The 16,674-nt window shown below is 39.9% G+C and overlaps 1 protein-coding gene across 5 annotated transcripts in view; it reads right to left on the reverse strand.

Annotated features, from left to right (window-relative positions):
* The window catches only part of TBCE (tubulin folding cofactor E), a 53,397-nt gene that overhangs the window by 11,767 nt on the left and 24,956 nt on the right, over window positions 1–16,674 (reverse strand). For 3 of the 5 annotated variants that reach the window (XM_071806285.1, XM_071806281.1, XM_071806284.1), the window contains 5 exons: window positions 15,403–15,536; window positions 13,435–13,519; window positions 4,654–4,842; window positions 3,491–3,579; window positions 2,678–2,777 (listed from right to left, as the gene is read on the reverse strand). In XM_071806285.1, coding sequence (XP_071662386.1) covers window positions 2,678–2,777; window positions 3,491–3,579; window positions 4,654–4,842; window positions 13,435–13,519; window positions 15,403–15,532 — 593 coding nt within the window. In that variant the 5' untranslated portion in view covers window positions 15,533–15,536. The other 2 variants (XM_071806282.1, XM_065833325.2) reach the window with 2 other exon arrangements.

Consider the following 16,674-nt stretch of genomic DNA (forward strand, 5'->3'; position numbering starts at 1 on the left):
GTCACATATTTTAAAATATTAGAAAACAACCTTCTAGTTATATTCGATCGTAATCTTTCCTCATTTATTTTTCTGCTTCATGAATACTTTTTCATCTGTCTGTGGCCTCCTTCCCCCCTTCTTCTTCCCCTAAGTTTTGAATATGAAAAGAATGATTTTCATTAATATTAAATGAAACAAAGTCAGATTTAGGGCCTAAAGTCCTTAGCGTCAATTGCAAATAAAGACCCTACATGACTACTCAGACACCAGTAAAACAAAAGGATGTAAAATCTACTCTTGATAGCAAACTATCACTATAAAATACATTAAAGATTCTCAACTCTGCAGTCTTCAAATTAGTTTTGATTACTCACTCCCAAACAATTTTTTAATTTTTTTCCTAAGGTCTGATCTACCTGCATATTATGATAAAAACCTCTGTAGTTATATATTTATAGGTTAGACATCCTAATTTAAACAAGCTCTTAGAGAGCTGGTGGATGGCCAGTCACTTTTATTCTTCTTTTGACATTCCTCGCACAAAAAATTCAGTTTGTAGTCATAAGCGTCAGATTCCAGCATCAATCCCATTTTGCTTTGCAATTTTATCACAACTCCTGAAAACCCTTCAGTTTAGACTACACTTCTCAAATATGGAAAACTGAAAACAATATTCTAGGTGAGCTAATAAAAATTCTCTGTATTCTCATGCATGCTGATAGTAACAAATCATGACAACATATGCTCTAGGCAAAATTAAATTTACGAACAGCTATTCAGTGCTAAATATTGAGGAAGATGGAACACCTACAACTATTAAAAAAATACATTGTTGTCACATTAACTGGGGTCACTTTTTTATTAAAGTAACTTGGTATTTATTTCAGTTTAGCTTAAATCTGTTTCAGTTGGTTTAGCTACATTGTGTGCACTGTTCGATGGAGGCTTTGGAAGCTGCTAATCTCAACTCAGATCTCTAAGACTCTAAAAACAAAGTCAAGTTTTGGGTTTCTGTCTTCAGTCCTGCTGCCCTGCTGCTGTCTTCAACAACTAGTACGAACTCCAAAACATCTGAACAACACCACTTACAGCAGAGTCAGCAGCCAAGGTGTTAACTTTGACAATAAAACAAACCAGAATTGCAGCTATTACATTAACTTCTCAAAATTAGTGGTTTAGGCTGCTACCTATTTACAAACTTTAAGCAGCTGTGTTAGTTCACACCAGAAAACTATTCTGGCATGTACCAACTACAGTATATAGGTGTGTACCAGAAATGTCCTTTATTTTGAAATTCTTTTGTGAAGTCTTTCTTGTTTCAATGGAACTGCAGCTTTATTTGACAACATCCTCCCTCCTTGTCCAATGTCACCACTGTACAAGAGATTTTTGCCTTGGTCTGTTACCATGATCCACAGTTCTTATCAGCATCATTTCAGGACAGAAACAGACTCGGTCTTGGGATACTTGAGGTTTGGTTAAAGCATTATCATTATTTTAGTTTGCTGTCAAGACACTGTTGGTAAAGCACCATTCTTAAACAAAAGTGGGCTCCTAAATAAAGACTTGTCTGTGCACTCAGAATATATCGACAATAAGAAAAACCAAAGATAAAGTCTTAAGACATTTGGAATGACTCTAAAATAAAATGAAAATATATTTACAGCTTTTCTGTGCAGAAAAAAATTTCTAAAGCTCATGGGAAAAAACCAAACAGGTCTGCAAACCCAGAAGGCAAACTGACAGCTACTGCCAACCCTAACAAGAAAATGCTAAGCAAGTTTTTTAGTGATAAGGATGCGTTACTAGTGCTTTCCCAGGCAGGCTGCACACTCCTGCAGCAGTGCCACCTCTTGGCTTCTTCTGCAGGGCCCATCTGCCAGGTGAGTCCCCAGGTCCTGCCAGTGCCACCCAGACCGAAGTCTCCAGAGGGTCTGACCCACTGCAGGTGCCCACCGCGGGCCTGGCTCTGCCTGCTGAAGCTGGCTTCCCGCTGCAAACCAGCCCCATTGCACACACACAACGGGGACATGTACACATGTTACAGCAGTTCTTGCTTGGGGCAAATAAAGCTCAACAAACAAGAGAATTGCCTTAGATGGCACAGAAATGTGTAAGGGCATCTTATGATGCTGTGAACCTAAACTTCTATGCTTCCTCATCTCTACAAAGTACTCTGAGTAATTTTTTTTACCTTTGGTCTATCTGCTTGAAAGTCTCTAGCATCCTGTAAAAAAATCTATAATGCAATTTAATCCCTCGCTAACAAGTCCACTTGCATAAAAACGATGAAAGCTGTTATGTAGAACACATTGACAAATGCCTAAATTCCTGCAAATGTTTAATGGCTGAAATCTGTATTCTGTTTTTCAGACAACTGCGATTTTTCTAATTCTACAAAACTCCAGTCAACATCTACCTGCCCCAAGCACTTCTCCAGAATTTAGTTTTACATAGTTGCTAAACACCTAGAGTTCTAGTTTTTTTCTTGAAAAGGGATGTCTGAAAAATACAGCACGCACGTGAGTTGTTTAAGGACAAGACTTTTTAAAAAAGTATTTGAAAACTTAGCTCCCATTAAAATTAGTACTGAGGCATCCCGCCGCCTTTAGAAAACTGACCCCACATATAAAAGAGCCTCTTCTTTGTTGTCCCTACCCCAAATTAAAAGAAACCCAAATAATAATATTTATACCTGATATTAAGTGTTTCCAGATTTTGAACTTGAGAAGCAATAGCTGTTACTGTCTCCCAAGTTGATATCAGATTTTTTGACAGATTTATATGCCTAATACCTGAAATTTCACATTAAGAAAAATAAACTTGTCTCAAATCTGAACTTCCTTTTTCAGAAAAGAGAATTATGGTTTGGTATTGAATTAAAGAAACAGAAATAGCATTTATTTCAGCTAAGAGATACTACTGCTCAGTTACGGCAAATTTTATTCTGATTTGTGTTATGTAAATGACTTACAGTTTTATAAAAGAGCTTAACTTCAGAAGTCCTAAAATTGATTAATTTCTGTATTGACAGGAACTCTTACCAGTCCTTATAAATGAACAAATAATACCTGCTGTGTATTTGTTTAACATCACTACAACACACACAGTATATTGAATACATTATTTATTATACACTGAAAACCTCTTGTACCTACAGCATTTTTACGTATTTATGTATTTTTATGGGGTTATGTACTCTAGAGTTAAATAAATAAATAAATAAAACAATCAAACCCCCAAACATTACTGCAGCCTTTTGAAATTGCAGTTACAGTAGTAACTTATGATGATATTTCCATTTATATCCACAATTTTCATTCCCTCTCAAAATCTGTAGGCATCTGCTTTTTAACTCTGAAAACACTGCCTTAAGCTTCTAAATATAAACTCCAGTTCTAAATACTTTTATTAAAATGATACAAATATCACTCATTGAAGTGAACACTTGGAATGCTAAAATATGTACTTTACTTGTGGTATCATCCAATATAGCAAAAAAGGATACTAGCACATGTTCTGCCGATTTCCTCTTTCTGCCCAGCGTGGCTCACTGCACATTCACGCACTGAGATATCTACCAGTTGGTTCAGTTGGCTGAATGAGAAAGAACATTCTGTTAAGTACTATTCAGACAGAAATAGGTATGTTATATAAATATCTGGTTGTTATGAATAAATAATATCCTTTTTACACATATAATCTCCTTTAGAATTAGCAGTGTGCATGTTGCTACAGTGCAGTGTCTTTCTCACTCGAAAACAGACACATCTCATCTGTTTTTTGCCTTTACATTGCTACTACAAAATAGGTCTGGTTGAACTACAACCTTCACCCTCCAAAATAACCAACCAATCCTCACCCAACTGAAAAGAAGGGTGATAAAACAGAAAAAATATAGCTATGCAAATTGGAATTTAATTGGAGGTTTCAAGTTAAACAGGTTTCTTGTAATACTTTTTGCAAGAGGTTCTAAGTTATTTGTGCATTCTTCATACCTCTTATCAAAAAAAGACGGAAAAGAGTATTTTTGAGTGCTTAGTACACTCTGGGAGACAAAGGAAGAACAGTTGTGGGATATCAGCTCAGAAGGAGATGGCCACCTACTAAACCGATACCTCGCTACTGCTGGAGGCCGCTAAAACTGCAATCTATTACACATCATTAAGTTATTTCCTTTCTTACCCTTCCAGATACATGAACACAACACGAACTGACTGAAAGACTTCTTCACTAGCAGTACAGTGACTTTCTGCCTTCCCTCTCTTAGTTACAAAGTCATTACTGATACAAGTAAACAAAGATGAAATAATACTGGATGATATTAAGAAAATATTAAAAGATAGCTATTTAAAAAGGGCCACGTATGTGTATGATTTGCAATATCACAATAAATTATCTTGCTCACTCCTCCCCAAATCTCCTACTTTGTGAAATCAAAGTGATCTCTCAAATGTGACATATTCCCAATTCCTATTTGTAAAACAAGTAAATTATGAAGCCACAAGAGGAAGATTTCTTGCCTTTTCCACCATAGTGCAGCTTGGCTTACTTTCAGAGATATGATAATATTATATGCAAGACAGCCAGCTTCCTTTCCTTAAAGCTGAGCTACTACTTGACTTATCGGTCACTAAGAGTATAATTTAGATTTTCATATATTACACTCGCCTTTGTTGTTCTGCAATAGAATCCATACCAACAAATTCTACAGTCTTCTTTCCAAATACTAATGTATTCTCTGTCCCGTGTTGAACTTCTTGATGATCATTCAATCCATACCGATCCTTTACTGCAGTAAGAAAATCTACTCCAAAATTTGCCTTGTTTGGCCGAATAAATGATCCTCCTCTAGGATGCCTAGAACAGAGCAGCCAGGAAAAGGTGAAATATGAAAAGTTATCAGGAGCAGTCTCAAAAGTATTAATTATTAATTTTTTTAAATACTGAGAACCAAAGCAATCAAATTTTGGACATCATTGTTCCCACTCAGTGAGACCAAGTAAGACTTGCAAAGTATCGTTGATAATATTTTACCCAACAAGTTCACAATGTGAGATCCCACAAGAAGTGAAGCACCAGATATCCAAATGTACTCACACATCAAAATTACAGTGTCAGTGCATTATTAGAAACAACTGCTGTGCTGTTTTCCAAACTCCTAGTGAACTCGTTTTTTCCAGAAAATTAAGTTTCTACCCATGGATAGACACAAAGTTACCTAAATCATACAACAAAGGTATCTGGAGTCTTACCACAGCCTAAGGCCCATAGGAATACTCATAACACTCATTGCTTCATCATATTTGACTTGAATAATTAACATGTAATTCTAAGAGAATGCAGCCTTGTCCTTCCAACCACACAAATGACACAAGATGCAAATTGTATGACTTGGAACTCTTATACAAACTCAAACTTCTAAAAATTCTGATACTAACTCAGCAATAAATTTGAAACCGAATATTCAACAGAATTATCCAGCTACTGTATGTTCTACACAGTCCTATGAAGTTTCTTAGTTTTTCTTGAGCACTGAAAAAACTTTGTTGCATGACAATTTCTTGCCATGCAATTGCTTTGACAGTTTCTATCAAAGTTAGGAAGGAAACACAGTATCTAGGAGGAACTGGCAGAGACAAGTTGTGGGAATGGTGTCACAGAGCATGGAGGACCTGACAGGAGGAGCAGCCAGAAAACAGCAGGAAGAAAATTGGTAGTTATGATTACTTGTCTGGCTTCCAGCTGAGAAGAATACAGACTTTGGTTTGAAAGTACCCAGGAGGAAGAAATCACTTATGTAAATAAAACTCCTCTGTTCAAAACAGCATATCAACATCAAGTGGCTAATTAGCAAACCATAATATTAATCATCAATACTACAGAGTTCAAAATTCTCTCAGAAAAACAGTAGCTAGCGACCTCAAATCCTGTGGACCTACTACAAGTAGGTAGAATAGGTTTGGCAACGTATAGTCACATTTTTATTAAAAATTCAGTACTGGATATTGCCTGTGCCAGTTTCACTCATTAACATTTCTAATACTTATTTAAGTACTCTCATATCCTAAAGAAGGATCTGGGTAGAAACTAGATATTATTTACTTTAAAATATTTTCAGTCTGGTTTTGTTGTGACTAAGTCTAGAGTGCAATGATCACAAAACAAGCAGAAAGGCATACTCTTCGAGAAGGTAAATCCAGTGTGTACTTTCATGTTCGATAAGCATTTTCAGTTCTCTGCATTTTTAATCCAGTAGCCTTCTGTTAAGTCTTCTTTTCCATTGCTTTGAAGTTCTTCCGAGCTTGCAAACATTTGGCTAGTTTAAATATTAAAGTTCCTCAAATACAAAAATTATGTGATTCTTTTTTAACACTTCTTAAAACAGTAAATGACATTTTCACCATCTTAACTATAACATCTCTTACCTGCGATATATATCATGCTTGCGTTTAATTGAGTCAAAGAGCTTCATAGATGGCAGATAATGCAGGATTCTACTTGGGGCTCTGGAAAGAAAACTTGTACTCCTGCCTATCTATAATTCACGCTAGGTCCTGCTGTATGTTTATTCTGACATTTTGTCATTGCCATCCCTCTGCACTCAACAGTTCTGCCACTTCTTCTGCACTCCCCAAACTTCTCACCAGAGTTAACCTAGACTCCCACACCTTCTGTCATGCTGTTTATTCTGGGTGTAGCCAAGCCTTTTGGGTCTCTCCATCACCGTACCCCTTCCTAAGCCCATTTCTGTCCTCTCAGGTCACCATTTCTATGGGCATCTCCTTCCTCATTGTCTTTCCAGAAGCCAGTTCTATCCCTAGGAAAAATACACAAAGGAAACTAGCTACCTTGCCCCTTGTCATTTGAAGCTACAGGAAAAGTATGGTGCATTTCTCTCTCAAGGCCCTTCTATCTTTTTTGTTTTGTTTACAGCAAGACCATAGGTTTTCTCTCTTCTATTCCTACCACTTCCAAGCACTATGCATGCAACCTTATCTAATGTATATTCAAATCCATTCCACAACCTAAGTTTCTTTTTCAGTTCCATTCTATTAATTTGATCTATACTTTTCCAGAACTGCCACAGAGAAGTACAGAAAAGGAGACTGCAATAGGAAGCTATTTTCAGGCAAAATGATTGTGTATTCAAGGAGAGAGGTCACTTATCTGTAACACGTTTTCCCTAGAATACACTGCCTGTATTAACTGTCACGCTAGGGAATACGAACTGTACTAGCCATATGTACCTATCAAACAACTAATGTACAGCCCCTGGACTCATGAAAAAGCACATCTATTAGCAATCAGTCTCCATAACTGGTAACTAAGCAGATAAATCCCAATCCAAAGAGTCATCCAGCACACATATCATGAGATGGAAGAACCTGCAGATCACTGATCAACCTGACTTAAGCTGAACATTCAGAAGTCTGAGAACAGGGGTTTTGCTCCCATGTGTATAAAATGTCCTGCACCCAGGACAACACACTGTGTGGAAATGAAGTGGTAGAAGATGTCCCAAGTTCCTTAAGCAGAAAATCTGGAATATGCCCAAGTGAGGCTCTGACAACCAGCTGGCTCTGGTTAATATTGACACTTCTTCTTACTGACTTTTAAAATAGAGAGGTTGACCCTGATCTCAGAAGTCAACTTGTAGGTCACTTCCTATTCATGATTCAGTAGCCTGAAGCAAAACAGCCCATCTTATGACTTGATGATCTTGAGGGTCTCTTCCAACTGGAATGATTCTGATTCTATGATCTTTTAACATGCCCAGGGCCCTTGAAACACATTCATTAAATATTAGATTAGTGATCAGCTTCCACTGCTTAACTATTTCCCTGAACAAAGAGGAAATTCAGCATTATTCTTCTTTGCTAATATTAAGCAAAGTGGTGGTACTGTTCATCATTACAGGTACATGATGGCTCATACATACACTTCTCAGTACCTGAAGAATAATACAGTCGTACATAAATTGTGTTCTGCCAACAGTTACACACTTGAGCTGTCTGACTGCAAAGCAAGCTTCTGAGCCAAAGAGAGAGATCTCAGCTTTATCAGCCTAGAAAATAACCATGGATGGAAGGGCTTGTTTGCCCAGTACCAGCTCTTTTCAATAATTATCTCAAGGCAATTATCATCGTGACAGGGGCACACACTCTACAAAGCTCACAAGGTGTCTTAAAATATAGCTGTCTGAATCCATGCTTGTCTTTTCTAGATAGGCTCTGGACAAATCTCTTCATTTTAGGGGAAGGTGCTCAACAGACCAGACTTCTTTTGGAAGAATCTACATGCTGCAGTAAAGAAAACCCTTCAAGATTTAGAACAGTCCATGGCAGCTGTGGCATTGAACAATGCTTGTAAGTGACACCTAACACTAAATCCCTATGGTATATCAAATTCCTGACTGCAATGCAGAAGCCTTGCAAACATCGGCAAGTAGCTGAAGTTCCTGCAAGTTTACCTTAGTCAGACATGAAAACCAAGTCTGAGCTTCCACAAAACATGGATCTGCAGATCTAGATGCTATCTTTAGGTTCTGCTGGTGCATGGGACATGTTTGAACTGTGGTCAGGGACAACAGTTTTGTTTCAACACTGTTCGCTTGACAGCAGAGAGCAAAAGTCTCTCCAAGTCACAGTGACACGCAGTGAAACATCCAAAATTTCCTAACCGAGACCTTTGGAGGCTAAAAGGAATCTTGGGAAAGCATTCTCCCCTTGCTAAGCAGCGATTACTTTTTTTTCTTCATAGACACTAAAATAATACTGACATCTTCCTGTATTTGAAGAGTTTATTTGTGCTCTAAGTAGATACTCCTGGAGGTGAATCTGTCATTCTTGAAGGATAATCTAATTTAATATAAACACATAATCTTTTGGGCACCAACATAAATTTGATGCAAATGGTAACATCTGATTGGCCACAACTGCTGTCTGTAAATTTAAAAACATGTCCCCACATAACTTAGTGAATTCCTTGACAAAGGAAAAACTGAAAACATGTAATGCCTTTGCCAGGATAACCTGGCATTTCAGGACTACACAAATATACAGAAGTCAACGTTCCCACCAGAAGAAAATTCAATAACACAAAGTGGGGAAAAAGGTCACAAAGATCTGAAAAGCAATTGTAATTCTGCCAGGCTGAAGCCACCACAGGAAAGACCTTCACTATATTTTCCTCTGTTTCTCTGGCTTGCTGTGAAAGTCAAACCGGGAGAAACAGGTTACAATTTAATATGGTCAATTCTTCTAGTAACAGTATCTGCTAAAATATCAGATCTGAGAAGAACAAAATATTATTTAATGGGCGGGGGCAACATGTTCCTTTCAGTTAGGACTCAAAGTACTCTAAATGTGTGACAGAGCAGAATGCTACTCCCATCTTGTAAGGCAAGCAGAGAAGTATGTCATCTGCTGCTGGGGAATCCACACATCTCCCCCAACAAAACGGAAAGGATAAAAACAGCTGCTAAAATAGCAATGACTGTGTAAACACTGTGTGTGAGTGGAATACCCAAAACTGACTGAAAGGAAGGCTAAGGAAGAAGATGACCCTCCTGCCAGATTCAACAGGGTGGGGAGGACTTCACTGGACAGAAAGCATAAAAGAAGCTTGAGCATCTGTAACTGTGGGTAGAAAGAAGAGGGTACCAGAGCAGCAGTGAAAACCTAGTATGATGCCACCTAAATTCCCCCCACCAACAGCACGTCTCTGCCCTGGCCAGGCAGAGCTGTCTCCTGGCCAGACACACAGGTGAGCCTGTGCCTGGTGAGGGGACAGACATCATGAGGAGCCACAGATATGTCTCGCTTCCCAGTGCGCACATGCGACTTCAGGGGTGCTTTCACACATGTGAATAGGCTGCGGGAAGCCGGGCAGGGATGCAGAAGCTGGAGGACTCACATCTCCTGCAGGAGTGTGTGCAGCCGAAGGGAGGTGCGTATGCTGGGGAACCCAGGGGAGCACAGCCCTGGAACTGCGTGAATGGGCAAGAACTTGTCTAAAAGCATACTCATTACTCAAGAGCTGCATGTAAATTTTAACAATATTTTAAGGCTTGATTACTCTTTTCTCTTGAAGGACTGTAGAACACAGATTATTGTAATTACATGATACACTACAGCAACTGACAGCTACAATAATAGCTTCCTCAATTATTAGGAAACAAGACTTTTTTATCAGGAAAAAAAATACACAAAAATGCCACTCAAGTATGAATTGCCATTTCCAGCTAATCCAGAGTTGATGAACATGCTCATGATGTCAACATATTTTGAAGTATGGCTGTTTTGTTCTTTGGTTCTCATATTCTTAAGAAATTTTATTTATTTATACATATACACACATTATACAACGAAACATAATTTCCTCCCACCTTCAAACAGTAGTAGTAAAGAAGTGACATTTTAGTGCTTTTTGTTTGTGTGTTTTTAGCATCTTCTTGATCAAATAAGGTAACCATTTTTTACTCAAGTTTGCCCACATCTTCGCAATTGGTATATGAAATACAAACCAGTTTACACGCAGAAAGTTCTGTCTGTGAGTCACGGCTGACTGCTAGAACTATCATTTGTTCTCTCAGACTACAGAAGGACTTTCTCTGATTTGGACAGAGTACAAATAACAGGTATTGTAAGAACAGCATGTTTAAAGATCACTACATTTAAATTTGATACAGGTATCTGCAGCTTCACTCAAAAAGCTGATTCTTACAAGAAGTGAAATCACTATCTGAAATCTCATCTCTAGGAGCACACTAGTGGTTGCTAGAAAAGCAAGAGTCTATACACGTATATAAATATTATACACATACAAATGCAAAGCACTCCAGTTTCTGAAAAACATTGACAACACGCTCGATTGCTTCTTCTGTCCAGAAAGATTCGGAATAGCTCACTAATTACTTTTAGTATTTCTCCTACAGCAGAACACAACTAGTTTCACCTTGGAAACTCTTTCAATTAAATTCAAAGCATTTAAGGAGCAACTTCTGCTAAAAGATTCATTCAAAAGACATGGTTGCTTTAAGACTGTAGCTTTCAATTCTTTTGCTAAGAAAAATCCAGCAATGTTAAATTTTTTTCATGGATTAAGTGTGCTTATCCTCCTTAATACTTGATTATTTATTATTATTATTAAATACAAGGGAAAAATATACAGTCCTCATAGGTGTTTTTTTTCTTTATTTTTCTAAAAAACAGATTTTGTTTTAGCATTTCATTTTCTGATAATGAGGTCTCTAGAGCACCTTACATGAATTTAGAAGAAGATAAAGACTAAGAATTCTGATTTACACTACTGAAAATAATCTACCCCTTCCCTGTTTATGTCTTGTTTGGCTACAGGTAAGAGATAGTATTCCCAGACAGGATTTCAAAACAGCTACTTTTCCATTTTGCATTATTTAATAGATAAATTCTTCTGCTGCTTCAGTCTGACATGAAACAGCTCTACTTGCTGGTTTGAGAACAACTTTGATCTGAACTGATAACGAAGTATACTTTTTAACCAGCCCTGAGCTGCTGTCAGGTCTCAATACAAATACAACAGCCTTCTTTGCTACCCCAGGAAATTCCATTTTTCTTCAGAAGACCTTCTGGCAGATACAAAACCAGACCGACTTTCCCCCCTATAGAAATAATAATTTGAATATATATTTTTTTTTTCTATGCGACATTTTACAGTAACAGGTCTAAGTTCCATACCGTATTTCTATATTCAGACAGAAGAAAGTGACAAGACTCATCTGCTCATAAAACCAAAAATGATCACCATTTTCACAAGCCAAAAACATATGCTCAAAGGTTAGCAAACACAGGCCCTCTTACTACATGCTTTTCATTATTCTTTTGGACAAAATTCTTACAACAAATTTTCTCTGTCAAATCATATATTGAGAGCAAAACAAAGTACATATACAAATACACCACCTCCGGCTCTGGAAAAATCTTTGAACCGAGACTAGCCAAAGCTAGTGAGACTTTGGAAACTTTTCTTGTTCTTTCATACCTCTCCTGTCAATTGCCATTAGCCAATGTCAGAGGCAGGAAACTAGGCAAGACAAATCTTTGGACTGACTACATCTAGCTATTCTTGTGACTTTCATTTACAAGCAAGTTGAAAAAAATAAAAAAAGAAATTATTTCCTTTATCCTCTGATCAATGGCTATAACTTTTCAAGATAATTAACCTGACAAATTAATTTCAGAGAATGATCTTCCTACATTTTCCAACAAACCCAAGCAAAAACATATAGAAAAGCAAGACAACAGACAGCTTTAATTTATTTTCTTGGTTTGTCACTGTCTTTCATATTTTCAAAGGTCTTCTATTAACTCTAAGTGCTCACTGTCATGGGACTTGACTTATACCAGAGTCATTTCACTTGAATGAATATTTGAACTGTTAGGAACAAACTGCAATCAAACCACTCTTCTACAGTTATTACCAGCCCTGGAAAGTAGGAGGCAGAAAAAGACCTAGAAGTCTCTCAATTTCATCTCATTATCATGAGACTGTCTGTGATACAGCAGTTAAAACAAACATCCATGTATCCCCACATCCTTTCTCCAAAAGCTGCCAATAGAAACCAGCTGGGAACAATAGGACAACAGGGCAAGTATTTTAATGATTAAGCCACAGAATATTCTCTCACCTTTCACCGCTTCAGTGCTCAGGAACTTATTGAGCTAGCAGCCTTCTGTACTTAAAAGCCATCAATTACTTTTCTTCTATGAATTCATCTGATTATTTTTTTAACTCACAAACTTTTAGCTGCTGTTGTGTCCTCTGACATGGAAATCAAAAGCCTGCTGCTGTTAGCATCACCCTGGATCCTGTATTCCCCAATTTCAAATGTGTTAAGTGCTTGAGTCTTTAATCTTAGATGTAATGCATGTATATACTTAAAAAGCCAAAACCAGCTACACTGTGTTCTGCATGTATTAAACGCAAGTAAATGTACTTAACAATTCCTCAGTGATACAAACACAATTCAAATAATTATCAGGAACTCTGTGCTCTCCCTTAACAAGATACATGCATATCATCTTAAACCCAAATCTAAACTCTGTTTGATACAGTTAATAGGGACCAATATTTCACTTCAGAATTACCTAAGGAAGGTAAGACATACTGACTTCCATACTAAAGTAGAGGGTCTAAAACCTACTAAAGGTAATATCCAAAAGTCACATTTTATTACATACCCCTGAAAACATGACTTGTATTTTCTAAGTATTTACCATATTCTAATCCCTGTCACTGGATTAATAACAACAGTCATTATGTTGTAGCTAGTCACAGCATTCAGATTTATTATCTTTTAAATATCAGCCAACAGATAACAAAGGTTTTGCCCTAAAAATTGCAAAAGAGCATTTTCCCATGACCATCTTGTCCATCTGTGTGAAGTGACAACACTGTGAAATAACTCACCTGCACTTAAAATACTGTGTTCCTTCATAGGTACCATCATGCTTTCCTCTCTGAGGATCATCCCATTCCACGCCCAGCCAAATTCCTGAAAAATATGGTAGATACATCTTCAAATTTATGGCATTATAGCCATAGGAATCATGCTTGGAAGGAACCTCTAAAGTTCATCTAGCCTAACCTTCTCTCTCTCAAAGCAAGAGATTAACATCTGCACTAAAACAGGTCAGCCAGGTAAGTCTTTACCCAGCTAGATCTTGAAAATCTCCAAGTAGAGAAAGATTCCAACTTATTTGGGAAGCGTATTCCACTTTTGCATTACTTCTGTAGAGAAAAAGATTTTTCTGCTGTCCAATTTGAAACTTTCCAGCCACAGTTTGTGGCCACTCTTCCTTGCTATATAATCTAATACCAGTAAGAAGAATTTGTCATCTTTGTAACCATCTGTCAAAGAGCTGCAGGCAGCTATTAGATATCACTTAATCTTCTCTTCACCACACTAACCAAGTCCTGATCCCTCAACTGCTCTTCACAACACACATATATGGTCTATGTCATTGACTATCTTAGCAGCCCCCCACTGGATCCTCTCATGTTTATCCACATCTGCTTGAACTGGGATGGTCCCAAACCAGACATATTATTCTAAGCACAACCTTATTAAGAACACCTCCCCCCAGAGGAGGATAACAGCTTCCTTTGATTTGTTGGCCATGTTCATCATTCCAGCTTAACCTCTATCTTGCCTGTAACAAGACCTCACTGCTGGCTCATGTAAATGACAGTACTCACCTTAACTCCCAAGTCCTGTACAATAGACCCTGTGGGTTGCTAGTGCTTCCCAGTCCGTACTCTTACAAAGGTTTATTTCATAGTACTTGTGGAAATTTATCCTTCTCAAATCTCTGAAGTTCATAAACCTTGCTCTGGATTGTAATTCTACCTTTTGTCACACCAGCCAGTTGAGGGTGAATGCTGTTCATTATCCAAGACACTGAGGAATATGTTAAACAATACAGACCCCAGCATTTATTTCTGTAGCACTTGTGCAGTACCAGATACTAAGTCATTGATTACCACTTCTCCACTTCTCAGCCCTGTGGACTTTCAACCTGCTTTACAGTCCATTCATCTGCCTTGGATGTGTCCAACTTCCAAATAAGGTTAAAAGACTTATTAAAGTAAACGAATATTACATCTCCTGTTCTCCCTTTGTCCACATTCCCACATATCATCACGGAAGGTAATTAGGTTTGCCAAGAACAACTTGTTCTTCTTTGCAAGTATCAGGTATTCCAAACTACCATCTTGTCCTTCATAGGCTTGGAAATGGACTCCAAAGGAACATGCTACATGATTTTTCCAGGAACTGAAGTGAGGCTGATGAATCTGCAGCTCCCTGGTCATTATTCTTGCCTCTTCTAGAACTGTATGCAAGGTTAGACTCCTTCCAAGCATCAGCAATCTTCCTATCCTGACAGCACGTTTCAAAGATGACATATAGTGGTCTCACAATCAGACTGGCCAGATGTTACAGCAAGCTGGGATCAGTCTTGTTTGTCCCCGTGGACTTGCATATGTTATCAAAGGAGTGCCTAGTCTGTTGATCTACTGCTGCCGCCTGTCTCTGTCCTTCCCAGACCATGCCAGCACACAGAGACCAGGGAACAGCCTGTCCATGAAAACTAATGGAAAAAGGAAGGCTCTAAGATCTTTCTTCTGTAAGAAACAATGTTACCTATTTCAACCTATTTCAACCAAAAGTACTTTGACAACTCTGACTCTTAAAAGACTCCAACAGCTTACTTAAGTTAGAAGCTGACATATTTACACAAGAATGAGGAGGAAAAAACAATTTGTAAATTGCCACATTCTTCCTGACTTTTTTTTTTTTTTTAATTAAGAACAACATAACTAGAATTTTGAAAACAAGCATTAAATGTAAAGGTTATTTTCCACTGTGATGCTTACCTGCTGTAGGAGGAACACTGCCAACATAGCGCACAGTTGCATAGTCTGTGCCACACAGGACTCTTCGACCCAGCGCATCAAGAGGCATCCGGGCAGCCATCCTGGCAGAAGTGAACTCCGCACCACTCATAGCCCTGCAGAGACAGGGGCGACGCCCTGAGCACACACAGGTCACTGCTTTCACAACCCCCTGCCCCGAGCTGCTCCGTGACCGCCCAGCAGCACAGTGCACCCCTACGGGCAGGGCTTGCCCTCCCAGCGCTGCCGCCTGCAGCTCTCCCTTGCCCGCAGAGCTGAGAGGGCGATCCCCGCTACGGAGCGGCCTCCTTCGGTGGTGCTTTCAGGCCACGGACCGCAAACCGTGCCCTGTCCTCCCAGCGGCGCCCACCGCAGCGAGCCCGTCCCACCACCAAGCTGGGCAGCTCCGCCAGGGCACCGCGCCCCCGGCCGTTACCATGCGAGGCTCGGGCGGGCAGCGCGTGCGGCAGGTACGGCCTTTAAAGTAAGAACTGCCTCCGGGCCGGGGCCGAGGCAGCCGCAGGGAGAAGGCAGCTAACGCACCAGGCAGGACGGGCAGCCGCGGGCCGGGCACACCTTCTTCGCACCCGCGCCTGGGGCCGAACCGCCTGCACCGACAACTCCAGGAATAGCCAACCCAAACAGCTTCTCTTCCGTCCTGCGCCGACTGACAGCCACCGCCCCGCCCCGTCTGGCCTATCGGCGAACTCACATTGGCCCCAAGGCCCCAGTGCCGCCCTAGTTTGGCCACTATTGGCCTACCCCCATCTTCGACCCTTCACAGGTCATCGCCTTTACGGCAAATCGACGTGAGATGTCGCCGCCATGGAGCTTCCTGGGTAATGCAGTTCGCCGAGGCGGCCACGCGGCGCGGGTTTGCCGCCCCTGGACTACACCTCCCAACATGCCGTGGGGCGACAAAATGGTGCTCTGATTGGGCGAGCGAGGCCTGCTGCGCGGGGCGCAGCCTGGAGGCCGCCTGGTGCGGAGCTGGGCGGAGAGGCTGCCGGGCGGGAGGGGGTTTCGCCTGCCCAGTGCGCAGCGCCGGGGTCAGGCTCTACCACCCCGTGCGCGGGTGTGGGGGCCGGGGGTCCGGCCTGCCTGGCTGGCTGTAGCCACGGGTTTTGGGCGGGCCTGTAAGGAGGCAGGGAGGTTCCCCCAGGGAAACTGCTGCCCTGTTAAATGTTTCAAAGGAGTATGTGGTAGACAAGCTGTACAACTGATACAGAAGCAAAATAGTTACAACTGTTTCAG

Source organism: Patagioenas fasciata, chromosome 3 (assembly GCF_037038585.1).
Source record: "Patagioenas fasciata isolate bPatFas1 chromosome 3, bPatFas1.hap1, whole genome shotgun sequence".
NCBI classification, from domain to species: Eukaryota; Metazoa; Chordata; class Aves; order Columbiformes; family Columbidae; genus Patagioenas; species Patagioenas fasciata.